General features: G+C 43.6%; 2 protein-coding genes across 2 annotated transcripts in view; both read right to left on the bottom strand.

Moving 5' to 3' along the window:
- Positions 1 to 14,209, bottom strand: part of LOC149453472 (uncharacterized) — a 78,704-nt gene extending 64,495 nt beyond the window's left edge. Inside the window, exons 1-3 of the mRNA XM_089688190.1 lie at positions 14,068 to 14,209; positions 13,346 to 13,489; positions 7,985 to 8,138 (exon numbers count right to left, since the gene is read on the bottom strand). Coding sequence (XP_089544316.1) covers positions 7,985 to 8,138; positions 13,346 to 13,489; positions 14,068 to 14,145 — 376 coding nt within the window. The 5' untranslated portion in view covers positions 14,146 to 14,209. The remainder of the gene's footprint in view (positions 1 to 7,984; positions 8,139 to 13,345; positions 13,490 to 14,067) is intronic.
- The window catches only part of LOC149453471 (uncharacterized), a 46,685-nt gene that overhangs the window by 14,813 nt on the left and 15,537 nt on the right, over positions 1 to 16,335 (bottom strand). The window lies entirely within an intron of this gene.

Genomic DNA, 16,335 nt, shown 5'->3' with positions numbered 1-16,335 from the left:
ATACAAGGCATGATGGATCCTCCACACCATGACACCACCAGCCTGAACCATTGATACAAGGCAGGATGGACTCTCCACACCGTGACACCACCAGCCTGAGCCCTAGATACAAGGCATGATGGATCCTCCATACCATGACACCACCACCACCAGCCTGAACCGTTGATACAAGGCATGATGGATCCTCCACACCATGACACCACCACCACCAGCCTGAACCATTGATACAAGGCAGGATGGATCCTCCACACCATGACACCACCACCACCAGCCTGAACCATTGATACAAGGCAGGATGGATCCTCCACACTGTCACACCACCACCACCCCCACCAGCCTGAACTGTAGATATAAGGCAGGAAGGATCCACCACACTATGACACCACCACCAGCCTGAACCGTTTATACAAGGCATGATGAATCCTCCACACCATGACACCACCACCACCAGCCTGAACCGTTGATACAAGGCATGATGGATCCTCCACACCATGACACCACCACCACCAGCCTGAACCATTGATACAAGGCAGGATGGATCCTCCACACCATGACACCACCAGCCTGAGCCCTAGATACAAAGCAGGATGGATCCATGCTTTCATGTTGTTTACACCAAATTCTGACCCTACCATCTGAATGTCGCAGCTGAAATCCAGACTCATCAGACCAGGCAACGTTTTCCCAATCTTCTATCGTCCTATTTTGGTGAGCCTGTGCAAATTGTTGCCTTCGTTTCCTGTTCTTAGCTGACAGGACCAGCACCTGGTGTGGTCTTCTGCTGTTGTAGCCCATCTGCTTCAAGGTTGGACATGTGCATTCAGAGATGGTATTCTGCATACATTGGATGTAATGAGTGGTTATTTGAGTTACAGTTGCCTTTTTATCATCTCCAACCAGTCTGCCCATTCTCCTCTGACCTCTGAGCAAGGCATGGTCCTCCACACAACTGCCGCTCACTGGATATTTTCTCTTTTTCAGACCATTCTCTGTAAACCCTATAGATGGTTGTGTGTAAAAATCCCAGTAGATCAGCAGTTTTTGAAATACTCAGACCAGTCCGTCTGGCACCAACAACCAGGCCATGTTCAAAACTGAAGTTCAAAGGATGAGCGTTAGGGCGTCAGTTAAGAACAGAAAGTGGAGGCTACAATTCACACACGCTCACCAAAATTGGACAATAGAAGACTGGGAAAACATTGCCTGGTCTGAACACCTTACATGGAGACATCCTGACACCTTTCATGGAGACATACTGACACCTTCCATGGAGACATCCAGACACCTTCCATGGAGACATCCTGACACCTTCCATTTAGATATCCAGACACCTTCCAAGGAGACATACACACATCTTCCATGGAGACATCCAGACACCTTCCATGGAGGCATCCAGACACCTTCCATGGAGACATCCAGAAACCTGCCATGGAGACATCCAGAAACCTGCCATGGAGACATCCAGAAACCTGCCATGGAGACATCCAGACACCTTCCATGGAGAAATCCTGACACCTTCCATGGATGATGGTTGTGCTTGAAAATCCCAGTAGATCAGCAGTTTTTGAAATACTCACACCGGCTCGTCTGGCACCAATGACCATGTTATGTTCAAAGTTCCTGAAATCCCCTTTCTTCCCCATTCTGAAGCTCGGTTTGAACTTCCGCAAGTCATCTTCACCATGTCTAGATGCCTAAATGCATTGAGTTGTTGCCATGTGATTGGCTTAATAGCAATTTGCATTACCAGGAAATTGAACAGGAGGACCTAATAAAGTTGCCGGAGAGTGTATGAGCCACAACAATATGGCTGCCCCCAGGAGCGTATCTTCCTTAAGTCTTGGCATCTTCTAAGGGCTCTCACCTCCGCTGGTCTATGGGCTGGCTGGTTTCTCCCACCAGTGCCTGGAGGTGTCCAGCCCATCCCAGATTCTTAGTAGCCATGTGTGTCTCCTCTGCTGCAACTAACCCCTGGTTATCCAGTCCAGACTCCACCCCCTAGTGGGAATGGAGTTCACCTTGCGAAATACTGTTTGTAGTTACCCTTTGTTAGGTTTCTCCTAACCAACGGGTGTCAAACTGGCGTTCCTCCAGCTGTTGCCAAACTACAAGTCCCATGAGGCATTGCAAGACTGACAGTTACAAGCATGACTCCTAATGCAGAGGCATGATGGGACTTGTATTTTCGCAACAGCTGGAGGGCCGGCCAGTTTGACACCCCTGTGGACCTCAGTCCAAGGATATGGTTTACTCCATCTGCTTCTGAGTAGTGTCCTCCAGTAGATAGCACGACATATTGATCATCATATCATGCAACTCCCTTCCTTTAACACTCCAGGATCATATCTTTATGTGGCAGGTGAGTACCGGTTAGTTTGGTAGCAATAAATATATACAAAAAAAACTGCATGCCAAATTTTGCCTATCCTAAAATTACAAAAAAGTAAACCACCAAAGCTAGCCAGTGCTAATGAAGTGTTTCACATTGAGTCCTCCTGCACATGGGACATTTTTACAGGGACTGTTTTTGGCTTTTGACATTTTTTTTTACAGCCAGTAAACCCTCCAGCATGTTATCCTAGGTGTCCATACACACATAGACTAGAATCAACGTTTTTTGGCTGGGATGTTTTTGGCTGGAGAAAAAAAACCCGGGACTAGTGGGCTTCTAGAGGAGTTTTTTTAGCTGAAAAAATGCTCTAATGCTAAAAAACGTGGAAAAACTCCGCAAACCGACATTTGTGGATTTTTTTTTACCCCCCCAAAAAAATTATTTTTTTGGTAAAAAGAAAAAAAAGCTAAAAAAACGCAAACGTGGAAAAAAAGTGGCAAAACGCCAATAAACGCTAATGCAAAAACACTAAAAAAAGCAGAAAAACTCAAATTTTATCGTGACTTTACACAACTAACGTTAACAGCGTTATCAAAATGCCCCCTCCCCCAGTATGCGTGGAGCCTAATAGACTGAAATAACAAAGAAAAAATGCAGCACTACCCATATGGAAGAAAACTATATTAGAAATGCTACAGTTTTGGCCATATTCAAAATATTTTGTAATATATAAAAAATGCATTTCAACACGCAGTGTGTGTATATATATATATATATATATATATATATATATATATATATATATAATATATATTTAAAAAATATATGTTTTTTAAAATATTTTTCATATATTTTGTAATATATAAAAAACGCATTTCAACATGCAGTGTGTGTGTGTATGTATATATATATATATAAATATATATATATATATATATATATATATATATATATATATACACACACACACACACTGAATGTTGAAATACGTTTTTTATATATTACAAATTATATAAAAGATATTTTTAAAAATGTATATTTTTTTAAATATATTCTTCAGATTTTTTTTTACATGTAAAAGAGTCATTTTAACATAGGTTCTGATAACTCATCCTCATACAACCAACACAGGCCAACAGACTAGGTACGTGGTTCTCATTTCCTTCTTTAACCTCTACCAGGATGTTCACAAGGTAATCTATTTACAGTCTACTTACACATAAACTTCTCCAAAAGCGAGGTTCCGAAACTCAAATTCATACAACTAACACAGGCCAACAGACTAGGTATGTGGTTCTCATGCCCCTTGTTAGATCTGCCCGGACATTCAGCACATCAACTATTTACTGTCTACTTACACATAACCTTCTCCAAAGGCGAAGTTCCGATAACTCATCCTCATATAACCAACACAGGCCAAAAAGCTAGGTATGGGGTTCTCATGTCCTTCTTTAGCTCTACCAGGATGTTCACAAGGTAATCAATTTACTGTCTACTTACACATAACCTTCTCCGAAGGCCACGTTTCGATAAAACATCTTCACAGTGTTGTTGATGAAGAACAAGCAGTTGTGATCAATGATAACAAAAACATAACAGTCCACACTATGGTTTACCAAAGCAAACTTTATTTTATTGCTGTCACGTGATGCATATCTTCATGTAACATAAAAGGACAATCTGAATCTGCACCATTGTTCCCTGAGAATTTCAATAAAGTGGAAATCCATTCTAACCTTGGATTTGCAGCCAGACCTCCCACCACTGTTCCCAGAGAACTTCTCTAAATAAAATGGAAGTCCAGTGCAAGAACTAAGGACAGCCTGAGACCCCACCATTGTTCCCAGAGAATTTCAATAAAGTGGAAATCAAACCTAAGCTTGGATTTGCAGCCAGACCTCCCAACACTGTTCCTAGAGAATTTCTCTAAATAAAATGGAAGTCCACTGCAAGAACTAAAGGACAGCCTGAGACCCCACCATTGTTCCCAGATAACTTCAATAAAGTGGAAATCCAACCTAAGCTTGGATTTCCAACCAGACCTCCCACCACTGTTCCCAGAGAACTTCTCTAAATAAAATGGAAGTCCACTGCAAGGACTAAAAGACAGCCTGAGACCCCACCATTGTTCCCAGAGAATTTCATTAAAGTGGAAATCCAACCTAAGCTTGGATTTCCAGCCAGACCTCCCACCACTGTTCAAAGAGAACTTCTCTAAATAAAATGGAAGTCCAGTGCAACAACTAAGGACAGCCTGAGACCCCACCATTATTCCCTGAGAACTTCTCTAAATAAAATGGAAGTCCAGTGAAAGAACTAAAGGGAAAGCCTGAGACCCCACCATTGTTCCCAGAGAATTTCAGGAATTAAAATGGAAATCCAGCCAGCACTTTTAGCATTTTTTACAAAATTTGAAAAGCCTTTGTCAGGTTAATGTTATCTATATCCCTGTTGAGAAAATGTCCCAAGTTCTTGTCCCAGGACTGGAAGTCCCTCCAGTGGGGACATCTACAGCCATTAAATGCATATCAAACTCTACTAAATAATAAACAGTTCCATGGATACCTGTGTACTTGTTGGAGAGACACCCCCCCCCTCAATTCTTGTCTGCATTACGCAAAAGAAAGAGAAGAAGAAACCTCAGGACAGAGAAGGGCAAAAAGTTGAGTTGAAAGCAACATGAGTAAGATGAAGATGGACAATGAATTAGAATTAAAAAATGAATTTATTGTAAGTAATGAAATTAAAACACAGATCACACCACAGCCCAAATAAATGTCCATGTGAATTGGTTGATCCTTTCAGACTGCCTCACCTATATTGTATGATTGTTCTACAGGCATAACCAGCTTATGAACCTCCACCATCAGTTTTTCAGTTGTCTCCGGTGGTGTGTGTTCTCTGGTGGAGAATTAGTGTCACTTTCTGCGCAAAACATTTCCCACATTCTGAACAGGAAAATGGCTTCTCACCGGTGTGAATCCTCATGTGTTTATCACGGTTTCCTTTACTGGGGAAGCATTTGCCGCACTCAGAACAGGAAAAGGGCTTCTCGCCAGTGTGGACCTTCTGGTGCGTTTTTAGTTGTGATTTCTGGGTGAACGACTTTCCGCACTCAGAACACAAGAAGGGCTTTTCCCCGGTGTGAATTCTCTGGTGTTGAACGATTTTCCAACTGTCTTTGAAGGACTTCTTGCAACATGAAAAAGGTGGTTCTCCGGTGTGAATTCTTTGGTGGGCCACCAGATCACATTTTCTTTTGAATGATTTTTTGCAGTCGGGGCAAGAGAAGATCTCCTTACTGGTGTGACCCTTCTGATGGACGTGAAGTTCAGATTTCGGTTTAAATGATTTGCCACACTCAGAACATGACAACAAAGCTTTATTTTCATGAGGTTCTGCATGCTGATCATGACAGTGGCCTTGGGTGGTGTGTGTTCTCTGGTGGAGAATTAGTGTCACCTTCTGTGCAAAACATTTGCCGCATTCCGGACAGAAAAATGGCTTCTCACCAGTATGCATTCTCATGTGGTTGTCACGGCTGCCTTTGCTTGAGAAGCCCTTTCCACACTCAGAACACAAAAAGGGCTTCTCCCCGGTGTGAACTCTCTGGTGTTGAACAAGATTTGATTTCTTTATGAAGGATTTCTCACACTCTGAACACGAAAAACGTTTTTCATTTGTGTTAGTTCTCTGATTGACAACCAGGTCATGATTTTGTATACTTGATTGAAAAGGATCCTGAGAAGATTCTTCGGAATTAGAAGGATCTGGTGGTTGCTCTGCACTGTGAAAGCTTGGTTGGCCATTTGAGATAATGGTTTGTATTTCATTTTTGGACTTCTCAGAACTAAACTGATCTGTTGACTTTACCAGATGATCAAGTTTGTGAAGTATATTTTGAGTAGCAATTCTTTCTCCTGAAGAATATTGTGTCATGCCAGTACTGTCTTCATTATGATGTGCATATAAAATAAGATGTCCCTCTGGGGTGTTCCAGCCACTGGGTCCTCCTGTTGAAATTTAAAAAAAATATTATTATTACTAATAAACACTAGCATTGTTCATGTCCATTGTTATGTTTTAGTAGTCATGTATGTTGGTCTAATAGTCAACTGTTCCCAAGATCTCTGGCATGGAATTAGATACAGAGATAACAACCACAACAACACAAGGACAGAAGTCTGGTAAGATGTATATTGCAACCATAGAAACTACAGTGCACTCAGTGGAGGAATAGAGATGGACCTTTCATATGGTGTCCAGTATCTCCTCCTCATTTGTTGGGAACATGACGTTATATTGAGGGATGGAGATGGACCTTTCATATGGTGTCCAGTATATCCTCCTCATTTGCTGGGAACATGACACTATATTGATTGATGAATAGAGATGGACCTTTCATATGGTGTCCAGTATCTCCTCCTCATTTGTTGGGAACATGACGTTATACTGAGGAATGGAGATGGACCTTCCATATGGTGTCCAGTATCTCCTCTCTCATTTGTTGGGAACAGGATGTTGTATTGAGGAATGGAGATGGACCTTTCATATGGTGTATAGTATCTCCTCCTCATTTGTTGGGAACATTACGTTATATTGAGGAATGGAGATGGACCTTTCATTTGGTGTACAGTATCTCCTCCTCATTTGTTGGGAACATGACGTTATATTGAGGAATGGAGATGGACCTTTCATATGGTGTCCAGTATCTCCTCCTCATTTGTTGGGAACATGACGTTTTATTGAGGAATGGAGATGGACCTTCCATATGGTGTCCAGTATCTCCTCCTCATTTCTTGGGAATATGACGTTATACAGAGGAAGGGAGATGGACCTTTCATACAGTGTACAGCATCTCCAATGCATACAATTTGGTACAGATAAGCTAGATATTTTTTTCATCATATCTTCACAAGCCAGTTTAATTCTTTCAAAGGACAGCTCACCCTGTCAAAAATTTTGTTTGATGCTTTGCTGATTTTTTGATCAATCTGCATACCTGAACATGACGAAAATAAAACTGCAATGTCAAAGAATTATCAGAAAATAAATATGCAAAGTGTTGCATTTTCAGTATATAATAAATACCTGTGCTGACATCTAGAGAAGATTCCGCCTTGGTCGTTGTCACCATCAATTCACCTTCATTTATAGACAGCTGATTATCTACCACATATACCTCCTCTTCTTCTTTAACCTCAGTTTTTATACCAATCACTTCTTCCCCCTAAAATTACAAAATGATTATGAACACTGTCCGAACTCTACATAGAAGAATATCATCTAATAGAGCTTGGAGACAAGTTTTAGTCTGATATCATCAGTCTTATCTACCTGATGATGGTGAGGAATGGTGTGATCTTCCTGTGTGGAATCCCAGGAATACAGAGGACAGGGACATCTCTCTGGTGTGTTCCCATTACTGGATCCATCTACCTGATGATGATGGGGGATAGTGTGACCTTCCTGTGTGGAATCCCGGGAATACAGAGGACGGGGACATCTCTCTGGTGGGTTCCCATTACTGGATCCATCTGTAGGAAACATACACACTGACTGAATCCATTGTTTCTATGCGTTTATCAGATGATGGGGGATTTAGGTGGACCTCCGTACTGCTCTCTCCTTTACAATAAAGTCTCCTCTTACCCGGTGATGTGAGGGGCGGCTGATTGTCCATCATGACGTCCTTGTAGAGATCCTTGTGTCCTTCTAAAAACTCCCACTCCTCAATCACATAATCTTCTTCCTCCTCTTTTATCTCTTCTTTGATATCAACATTAAAATTGCTCCAGTTCCCATTCTGAATATAAATTTAAACAAAGTATTAATAATGCCTCTGCTCTTCCATGTAGAAATCTTGACTCCTCAAGTCTCATACACACAGGCATATGAGGCCACTTGTAGATAGGAGCAGGTCACCCTCCATCCTGTAGGTGGCCATTATTACAGATGAAATGGAGTCTGTTAGGGGAATCTTGTCCCAATGGACTTTGTCAGTTTCTCAGAGAAGCCAGCTGTCCAATTGGATGCTGCAACCTTTGGGGACCTCAGGCAGCCATCTTGACCGGGAATTCTATATAAAGGGTGTCCTGCATCGTTCGGAGCTGACCAGAGCGAATGGTAGGTCAAAGACAGAGACCCCGCTGGTGAGGGAAAAGGCATAGCATAGGGAAATGCTCCTGGTGAGTAGGGTCAGCTCAGGGACTATGCTTGTCTTGAGGGGTATTGTGGGGCTCTTCCCAGCAGCAATATATTGCCAGCCTGGTTCGCCACAAACCTCCACCCCTGTGGAAGCCCTCCTCTGGTAATACAGGCCCAAGCCTGATGGCACTATATTAATACTAACTGCTATATTGCCTTTATATCAGCTGCTACAAAAACTGTCTGTATTTACTAATGCCAACCTATACAATATACAAGACAATTCAACATTAAAGTGTTACTAAACCCCAGACCCTGCATTCATCATGTCTGCTCTCCCCAGACCCCGCATTCACTATATCTGCTCTCCCCGGACCCCGCATTCACTATATCCGCTCTCCCCGGAGCCCGCATTCACTATATCCGCTCTCCCTGGACGCCGCATTCATTATGTCCGTTCTTCCTGGACCCCGCATTCACTATAAACGCTCTCCCCGGACCCTGCATTCATTATGTCCGCACTCCCCGGACCCCGAATTCACTATATCCGCTCTTCTCGGACCCTGCATTCACTATATCCGCTCTCCCCAGACCCTGCATTCACTATATCTGGGCTCCAAGGAACCTGCATTCACTATATCTCGTCTCCCAGACCCTGCATTCACCATATTTGGTCTCACGAACCCTGCATTCACTATATCCGCTCTCCCGGGACCCCACATTCACTATATCCGCTCTCCCCGGACCCCGCATTCACTATATCTGCTCTCCCCGGACCCTGCATTCACTATATCCGCTCTCCCCGGACCCTGCATTCACTATATCCGTTCTCCCCGGACCCCGCATTCACTATATCTGGTCTCCCCGGACCCCGCATTCACTATATCTGGTCTCCCCGGACCCCGCATTCACTATATCTGGTCTCCCCAGACCCAGCATTCCTGGTACAGCCGCCCACAGAGCATGAATAGATGTGTGCGCGGTCTCCCCGGACCCTGTATTCAGTATATCCGGTCTCCCCGGACCCCGCATTCACTATATGTGGTCTCCCCAGACCCCGCATTCACTATATCCGCAATCCCCGGACCCCGCATTCACTATATCCACTCTCCCTGGACCCTGCATTCCTGGAACAGCTGCCCACAGAGCATGAATAGATGTGTGCTCAGCTGTACTTGTGTACAGCCTATGGACATTCACTCCCCCCCCCTCCCCAATGCAAAAAAAAAAAAAAAAAGTCCTCCTATATGCTGTACCGGCTTATACCACTTACAGCCATTCAGAGGACAGCAATACAAAGCACCAGGACTTCCCGAGTGTGAAAATACCCCAACCCCGATTTCACATTGTACACATCCTGATATGCCTGTATGCGTGGAGTCGTATAGGAACCTGACACACACAATGATACAGTCACCATTAGTGGTGCACCGAAATGGTGCCGAAAAAGAAAATTCAAAATGCACTTGGTTGAAAACCAAAACCGAAATGCGCAGTTTTTAAAAAATAATATTTTTTTTATAAATGGTGCCGAAAAAGAAAATTCAAAATGCACTTGGCCGAAAACCGAAACCAAAATGCGCAGTTTTTAAAAACAAATATTTTTTTTGATAAAAAAAATACGCTTTGATTAAAAAAAACAAAAAAACCCCAGAAGAGATACCCCAATTTTTTTGTAAAATATGAAAGAGGATGTTATGGCGAGTAAATAGATACCCAACATGTCACGCTTTAAAATTTTGCACGCTCGTGGAATGGCGTCAAACTGCAGTACTTAAAAATCTCCATGGGTGATGCTTTAAAAATTTCTACAGGTTAGCAGTGTAAGGTTACAGAGGAGGTCTAGTGTGAGAATTATGGCTCTTGCTCCAACGTTCGTGGCGATACCTAACCTGTGTTGTTTGAACACCGTTTACGTGTGGGCATGGCTTACGTATGCGTTTACCACTACGTGCGAGCACGGGGGCACTTTAAACTTTTTTTTTTAATTCATTTAATTATTTTTTTTTCACTGTCCCTTTAAAAAAAATTGAATCACTTTTATTCTTATCATAAGGAATGTATGCATCCCTTGTGATAGAAATAATTAGTGACAGGTCCTCTTTATGGAGTGATATGGGGTCAATGAGACATAATTAGTGACAGATCCTCTTTATGGAGAGATATGAGGGTCAATAAGACATAATTAGTGACAGGTCCTCTATATGGAGAGATATGGGGTCAATAAGACATAATTAGTGACAGGTCCTCTATATGGAGAGATGTGGGGTCAATAAGACATAATTAGTGACAGGTCCTCTTTATGGAGAGATGTGGGGTCAATAAGACATAATTAGTGACAGGTCCTCTTTATGGAGAGATATTGGGGGGACAATGAGACATAATTAGTGACAGGTCCTCTTTATGGAGAGATATGGGATCAATACGACATAATTAGTGACAGGTCCTCTTTATGGAGAGATATGGGGTCAATAAGACATAATTAGTGACAGGTCCTCTTTATGGAGATATATGAGGTCAATAAGACATAATTAGTGACAGGTCCTCTTTATGGAGAGATATGGGATCAATAAGACATAATTAGGGACAGGTCCTCTTTAAGGAGAGATATGAGGGTCAATAAGACATAATTAGTGACAGGTCCTCTTTATGGAGAGATATGAGGTAAATAAGACATAATTAGTGACAGGTCCTCTTTATGGAGAGATGTGGGATCAAAAAGACATAATTAGTGACAGGTCCTCTTTATGGAGAGATGTGGGGTCAATAAGACATAATTAGTGACAGGTCCTCTTTATGGAGAGATGTGGGGTCAATAAGACATAATTAGTGACAGGTCCTCTTCATGGAGAGATGTGGGATCAAAAAGACATAATTAGTGACAGGTCCTCTTTATGGAGAGATGTGGGGTCAATAAGACATAATTAGTGACAGGTCCTCTTTATGGAGAGATGTGGGGTCAATAAGACATAATTAGTGACAGGTCCTCTTTATGGAGAGATGTGGGGTCAATAAGACATAATTAGTGACAGGTCCTCTTTATGGAGAGATGTGGGGTCAATAAGACATAATTAGTGACAGGTCCTCTTTATGGAGAGATATGGGGTCAATACTCCTCCCTTGGTCAACTCATACACTCTCACGGCTTCAACTACCACCTATATGCCGACGACACACAAATCTATCTCTCAACTCCCCACCTCACCCCCTCGGTCTCCGCCCTAATCACACACCTACTGAGCGACATATCAGACTGGATGTCACTCCACTTCCTTAAACTGAACCTCTTCAAAAACAAGTTTCTTGTCTTCCCCCCAGCCCGGACACCACCCCCCATTGACTTCTCCATCACATCCAACAACGCCACCATCAAACCCGCCCCGCAGGCCAGAGTACTGGGTGTCATTCTGGACTCCAACCTGTCCTTCCAGCCCCAAGTCCAATCTTTAACAAACTCATGCAGACTCCACCTCCGCAACATCGCCAAAATACGCACGTTTCTAACCCCAGAAACCACTAAACAGCTCATCCACTCCCTCATCATATCACGACTCGACTACTGAAACTCCCTCCTCACTGGCCTGCCTCGCCGCTGGCTATCCCCGCTTCAGTCGATCCTGAATACGGCTGCCAGACTCATTCACCTTTCCAACCACTCCGTTTCCGCCACCCCCCTCTGCCAATCCCTCCACTGGCTTCCGATTGCGCAACGGATCAAAATCAAAATCCTAACACTGACGTACAAAGCCGTCCACCATACTGCCCCGAACTACATCACTGACCTAATATCCAAGTACCACCCAGCACGCACACTCCGCTCCTCACAAGACCTCCTTCTCTCTAGTTCCCTGGTCTCCTCCTCTCATGCCCGCCTCCAGGACTTCTCCAGGGTGTCACCCATCCTCTGGAACTCCCTGCCCCAACCCATCAGATTATCACCTACTCTCCTCTCCTTTAGGTGCACCCTGAAAACCCACCTCTTCAGGGAAGCCTACCCCACCCCCTGCTAACTTGCCAACCTCCTCCACTCTTCCTACCACCCCATCCCCCACAGCTATCTCCTCCTGTGCCACCACCCCCTCCCTCCTAGATTGTAAGCTCGAAAGAGCAGGGCCCTCGATCCCCTCATGTTTTGCATTGTATTGTTGTTGTTCTGTCACGTTCTGTCCCCCTTTGTAATGTACAGCGCTGAGCGAACTATTGGCGCTTTATAAATACTGTATAATAATAAGACATAATTAGTGACAAGTCCTCTTTATGGAGAGATATGGGGTCAATAGGACCCCACATCTCTCCTCTACAATCTAAAGCATTGGATCAAAAAAAGCATCGATCTAGTGCTTTAAAGGAAAAAAAAATGGCTGGAACGGGAAGTGACATCGCTTTGGTCCTCCAAGAGCATAGAGATGATTGGAGGCCATCTTTCCTTCACTCATCTCTATGCCCAGGTCCTCTTTTTGGAGAGATATGGGGTCAATAAGACCCCGCATCTCTCCTCTACAAGGTAAAGCATTGTATCAAAAAAAGCATTGATCTAGTGCTTTAAAGGAAAAAAAAATGGCCAGAACCGGAAGTGTCCTCCAAGAGCATAGAGATAAGTGGAGGCCATCTTTCCTTCACTCATCTCTATAACCAGCGCCGGGATCGTTCGATGGTTTCTCAGGTAAGGCTGAGAACTAGCGGACGGCAGTGAGGTTTTTTTTGACACCTGTATTGGTGCTTTATTTCATATCGACCAACGGCCGATAGGGGTGTTTTCGGCCAAAACGTTTCAGCCATTGAAGTTTCGGTGCACCCCTAGTCACCATCCAGACACATCCCTTATCTGTTACTGGAGAATGTCCCAGAATTCCCGGCACCGCTCACCTCTCCCGTCAGCAGCTCAATGACCTTCTGGGTGACTTCCAAAATCTTCTGCTCATTGTTTCTTTCTGGAACCAGTAAAGAACATAGAGGAACCGTAATGGGGTTGTGCCCATCTTCTGATGTCTTCTTCACAACTATGTCATCCTGTAGAGAGATCAGCAAACACAATATACATTCCCCAGCAGAAGAAACTGCAACTGCTGCCATCATCGTCTTGTTTTTCCTATGATTGGATCAAACTTTAAAGAGGAACCAATTAACCCACCACTGGGTCTTTAGAGTGTGGGAGGAACTCAGAGTACCCAAAGGAAACCAACACCGGCACATGGAGAACATGCAAGGTCCATACAGGTAATGCCGTAGTTTGGATTCCAACTGATGACCCCCTAGTACTGCTAGGCATGCTGTGCTAACCCCTTAACCACTACTGTGCTTTTCCAGGATTACCAGCAAAAAAAAAATATTTAAAAAGCCCGATTTGCTTGTCAACAAATACAAAAAATATTTAGAAACAACAAAGTTTGCTCCAGTAACACAAATTCTGGAAAACGTTTTGTAACTTTTTAGGTAAAAGAAAAAAATTAAATTTAATTCAGTTATGAGTCCAAAAAAGTTGCTTAGAGAAAGGTTACGAAATAAAAATAGTAAAAAAACAAAAAAAAGTCCATTAGACACATTGCGATGATTTATAAAAAAAACTGCGCTCCCAGAATCCTCCTCACCTCCCCGGTCAGCAGGTAGATGATCTCCAGGGTGAGCCGTAATATCCTCTCCGTCAGGTTGGTGCAGTTTGCCTCCATCGCTCGCAACTCTCTTCAATTCACTTCCTGCAACAATAGTGCCCATCCCCCCTTTCCCAATGCTGAGCATCATGGGTACCAGTCAGGCTGTTCTTTGACTGGTTTTTGTCGGCCATTTTGTTGTAGCCCAGCAGACCTGGAGGAATGTAGGGTTCAGCAGAAAATAATGCTCAAACCTGAGGATATCTATTAATGAAATCCACTGAAAATGACCATCAGCTAAGAGCAGGATGAATTTCTAAGACAGGGGTATCCAGCTGTTGCGAAACTACAAGTCCCATCATGCCTCTGCCTTTGGGAGTCATGCTTGTAACTGTAAATCTTGCAATGCCTCATGTTCTAAGACACATGACATGTTCCTTTAGTTGCGTGTCAACATGTCCTCATGTATGGGCTACAATAACATTTTAATAACCGAACACATATTAATTATACAGGTTCTGTGGCTGATTAAAGTGGTAAATTAAACTCACTTGGTGCCTTATCTGCATTAAATTGGCCTCGGAACCATGAATATGTGTTTGGTTTTAAAGGGTTGAGGTGGCAACCCTAACTTTCTGGTCTCTTGGGAAACCCTACTTACTACAACCCATGGTGATGATCACTGGGAAAAATGCTTATTTTTGAGAAGAATCCTTCCCTTAAAGCAGGGTTTCTCAACCAGGGTTCCATGAAATCCTAGGGTTCCTCCAGAGGTTGCTAGGGGTTCCTTGAGCAACAAGCAATATCTGCCTCTCAGATAGGTTCCCGCTGACACCATTGATATTTCTAGCAATCAGTAATTCTTCTCAATGACCACAAGTGTGAGGAACATTCTTCCCACCAACCATCACACGAATATATCATGAGCTGTAGATACGGTAATTTTTGGCAGAGGTTCCCCGAGAACAAAAAGTAAGTTCAAGGGTTCCTTTGGGTTGAAAAGGTTGAGAAAGGCTGCCTGAAAGGATAAGTTCACTGTTCCACAAAAAAATAATAAATGCATGTTTTTGCTGTCGGTAACAAAATGAGCATTTATTATTTTTTTCATTAGGAGCCTCTAAAGCAGTGCACCAGCGATCCATAGATAGCAAATGCCATGCAGGTCTCCTGCAGACTGACGGTGGATCAGCTTGCTTGTACATCCCATACGAGCAAGCTGATACTTCTCACAGGAAGACTCCATGAACTACCAAGGTGTTCAAAGCGCCGTGGAAGTTCATTGAGGACTACAAGCTGAAAGCCGCTAAGGCTGTCGCGAGAGGCAGAAATTGTTTTTTTACTTGGGGAACCCGTAGCAACCTCTGAAGGAACCCTAGGGTTCCATGGAACCCTGGTTGAGAAAGCCTGACCTATGAGAATAAGGAAAAAAGGGGTACAAAGTGTTCAGATTCTCTGAAGATGACATCACCTTCACCTTCAGAACAGTTTTACATACATGTGTGTCACAACAGAAATCATATTATGTGTTTAGGGATCCTGCTCTAAGCCAAAGTGTCCCTACTCCAAAACGCCATTACTTAATAGACTGGAAGGGCTTCATTCCCGAAGGAACATCGTGGGTCCCACCTTCAGATGCCTCTGCTCCCTATCTGGTAAGGAGGTTTCATCTCTGTCTCCTTTTGAAACCTGAACCTTTGCAAGTGGGGAGGCCTTCTAAAAGAAAAGGGTAATGTCACATTCACCTGTTCCACACTCCAGCATCGGGTCTTCCTTCCTCTGTATGGGCCCCCACAGCTTCCTGCCTCTGCTGGCACTGCAGAAAATGATGGCGGTAGCATCATCTTAAGGGCTATAGTTTGGATTGCTCAGTGATTGAGCAACACCTCCACACTATAGCATCCTGACTTCCTATGTTCCGTATTGACCTCTCCTGTGATCCCCAGTGTCTTTTCACATTGCCTCTATGACCCCAGCATCTCCCAGTGCCATCAGCCTCTCCTGTAGAGATGACCTCGGGCGTCCTCCAGACTCATATCTGACCCAGACTCCAAACTTGTACTCCGATGAGCTGCAGGCTGGGCCATGGAAGCTGTGGTGCAGGGCATGAGCTGGTTGGAAGTTCACTGGATTAAAAAAAGCAGGAGGTTGGAGTTCTGGTTAAAGATGAGTTTGGAGGATGTCCAATCTCCTCTACTCTCCTGTGATCCTTGTGTACTCCAGCCAGCATCATGTTCTCCTTTACCACCGTGTCTCCCTTTGCACTCCAGT

This window comes from Staurois parvus, unplaced genomic scaffold, assembly GCF_062004578.1.
Source record: "Staurois parvus isolate SC_StPar_1 unplaced genomic scaffold, SC_StPar_1.0 ptg000449l, whole genome shotgun sequence".
Lineage (NCBI taxonomy): Eukaryota > Metazoa > Chordata > Amphibia > Anura > Ranidae > Staurois > Staurois parvus.
This window is presented reverse-complemented; position numbering and strand designations above follow the sequence as displayed.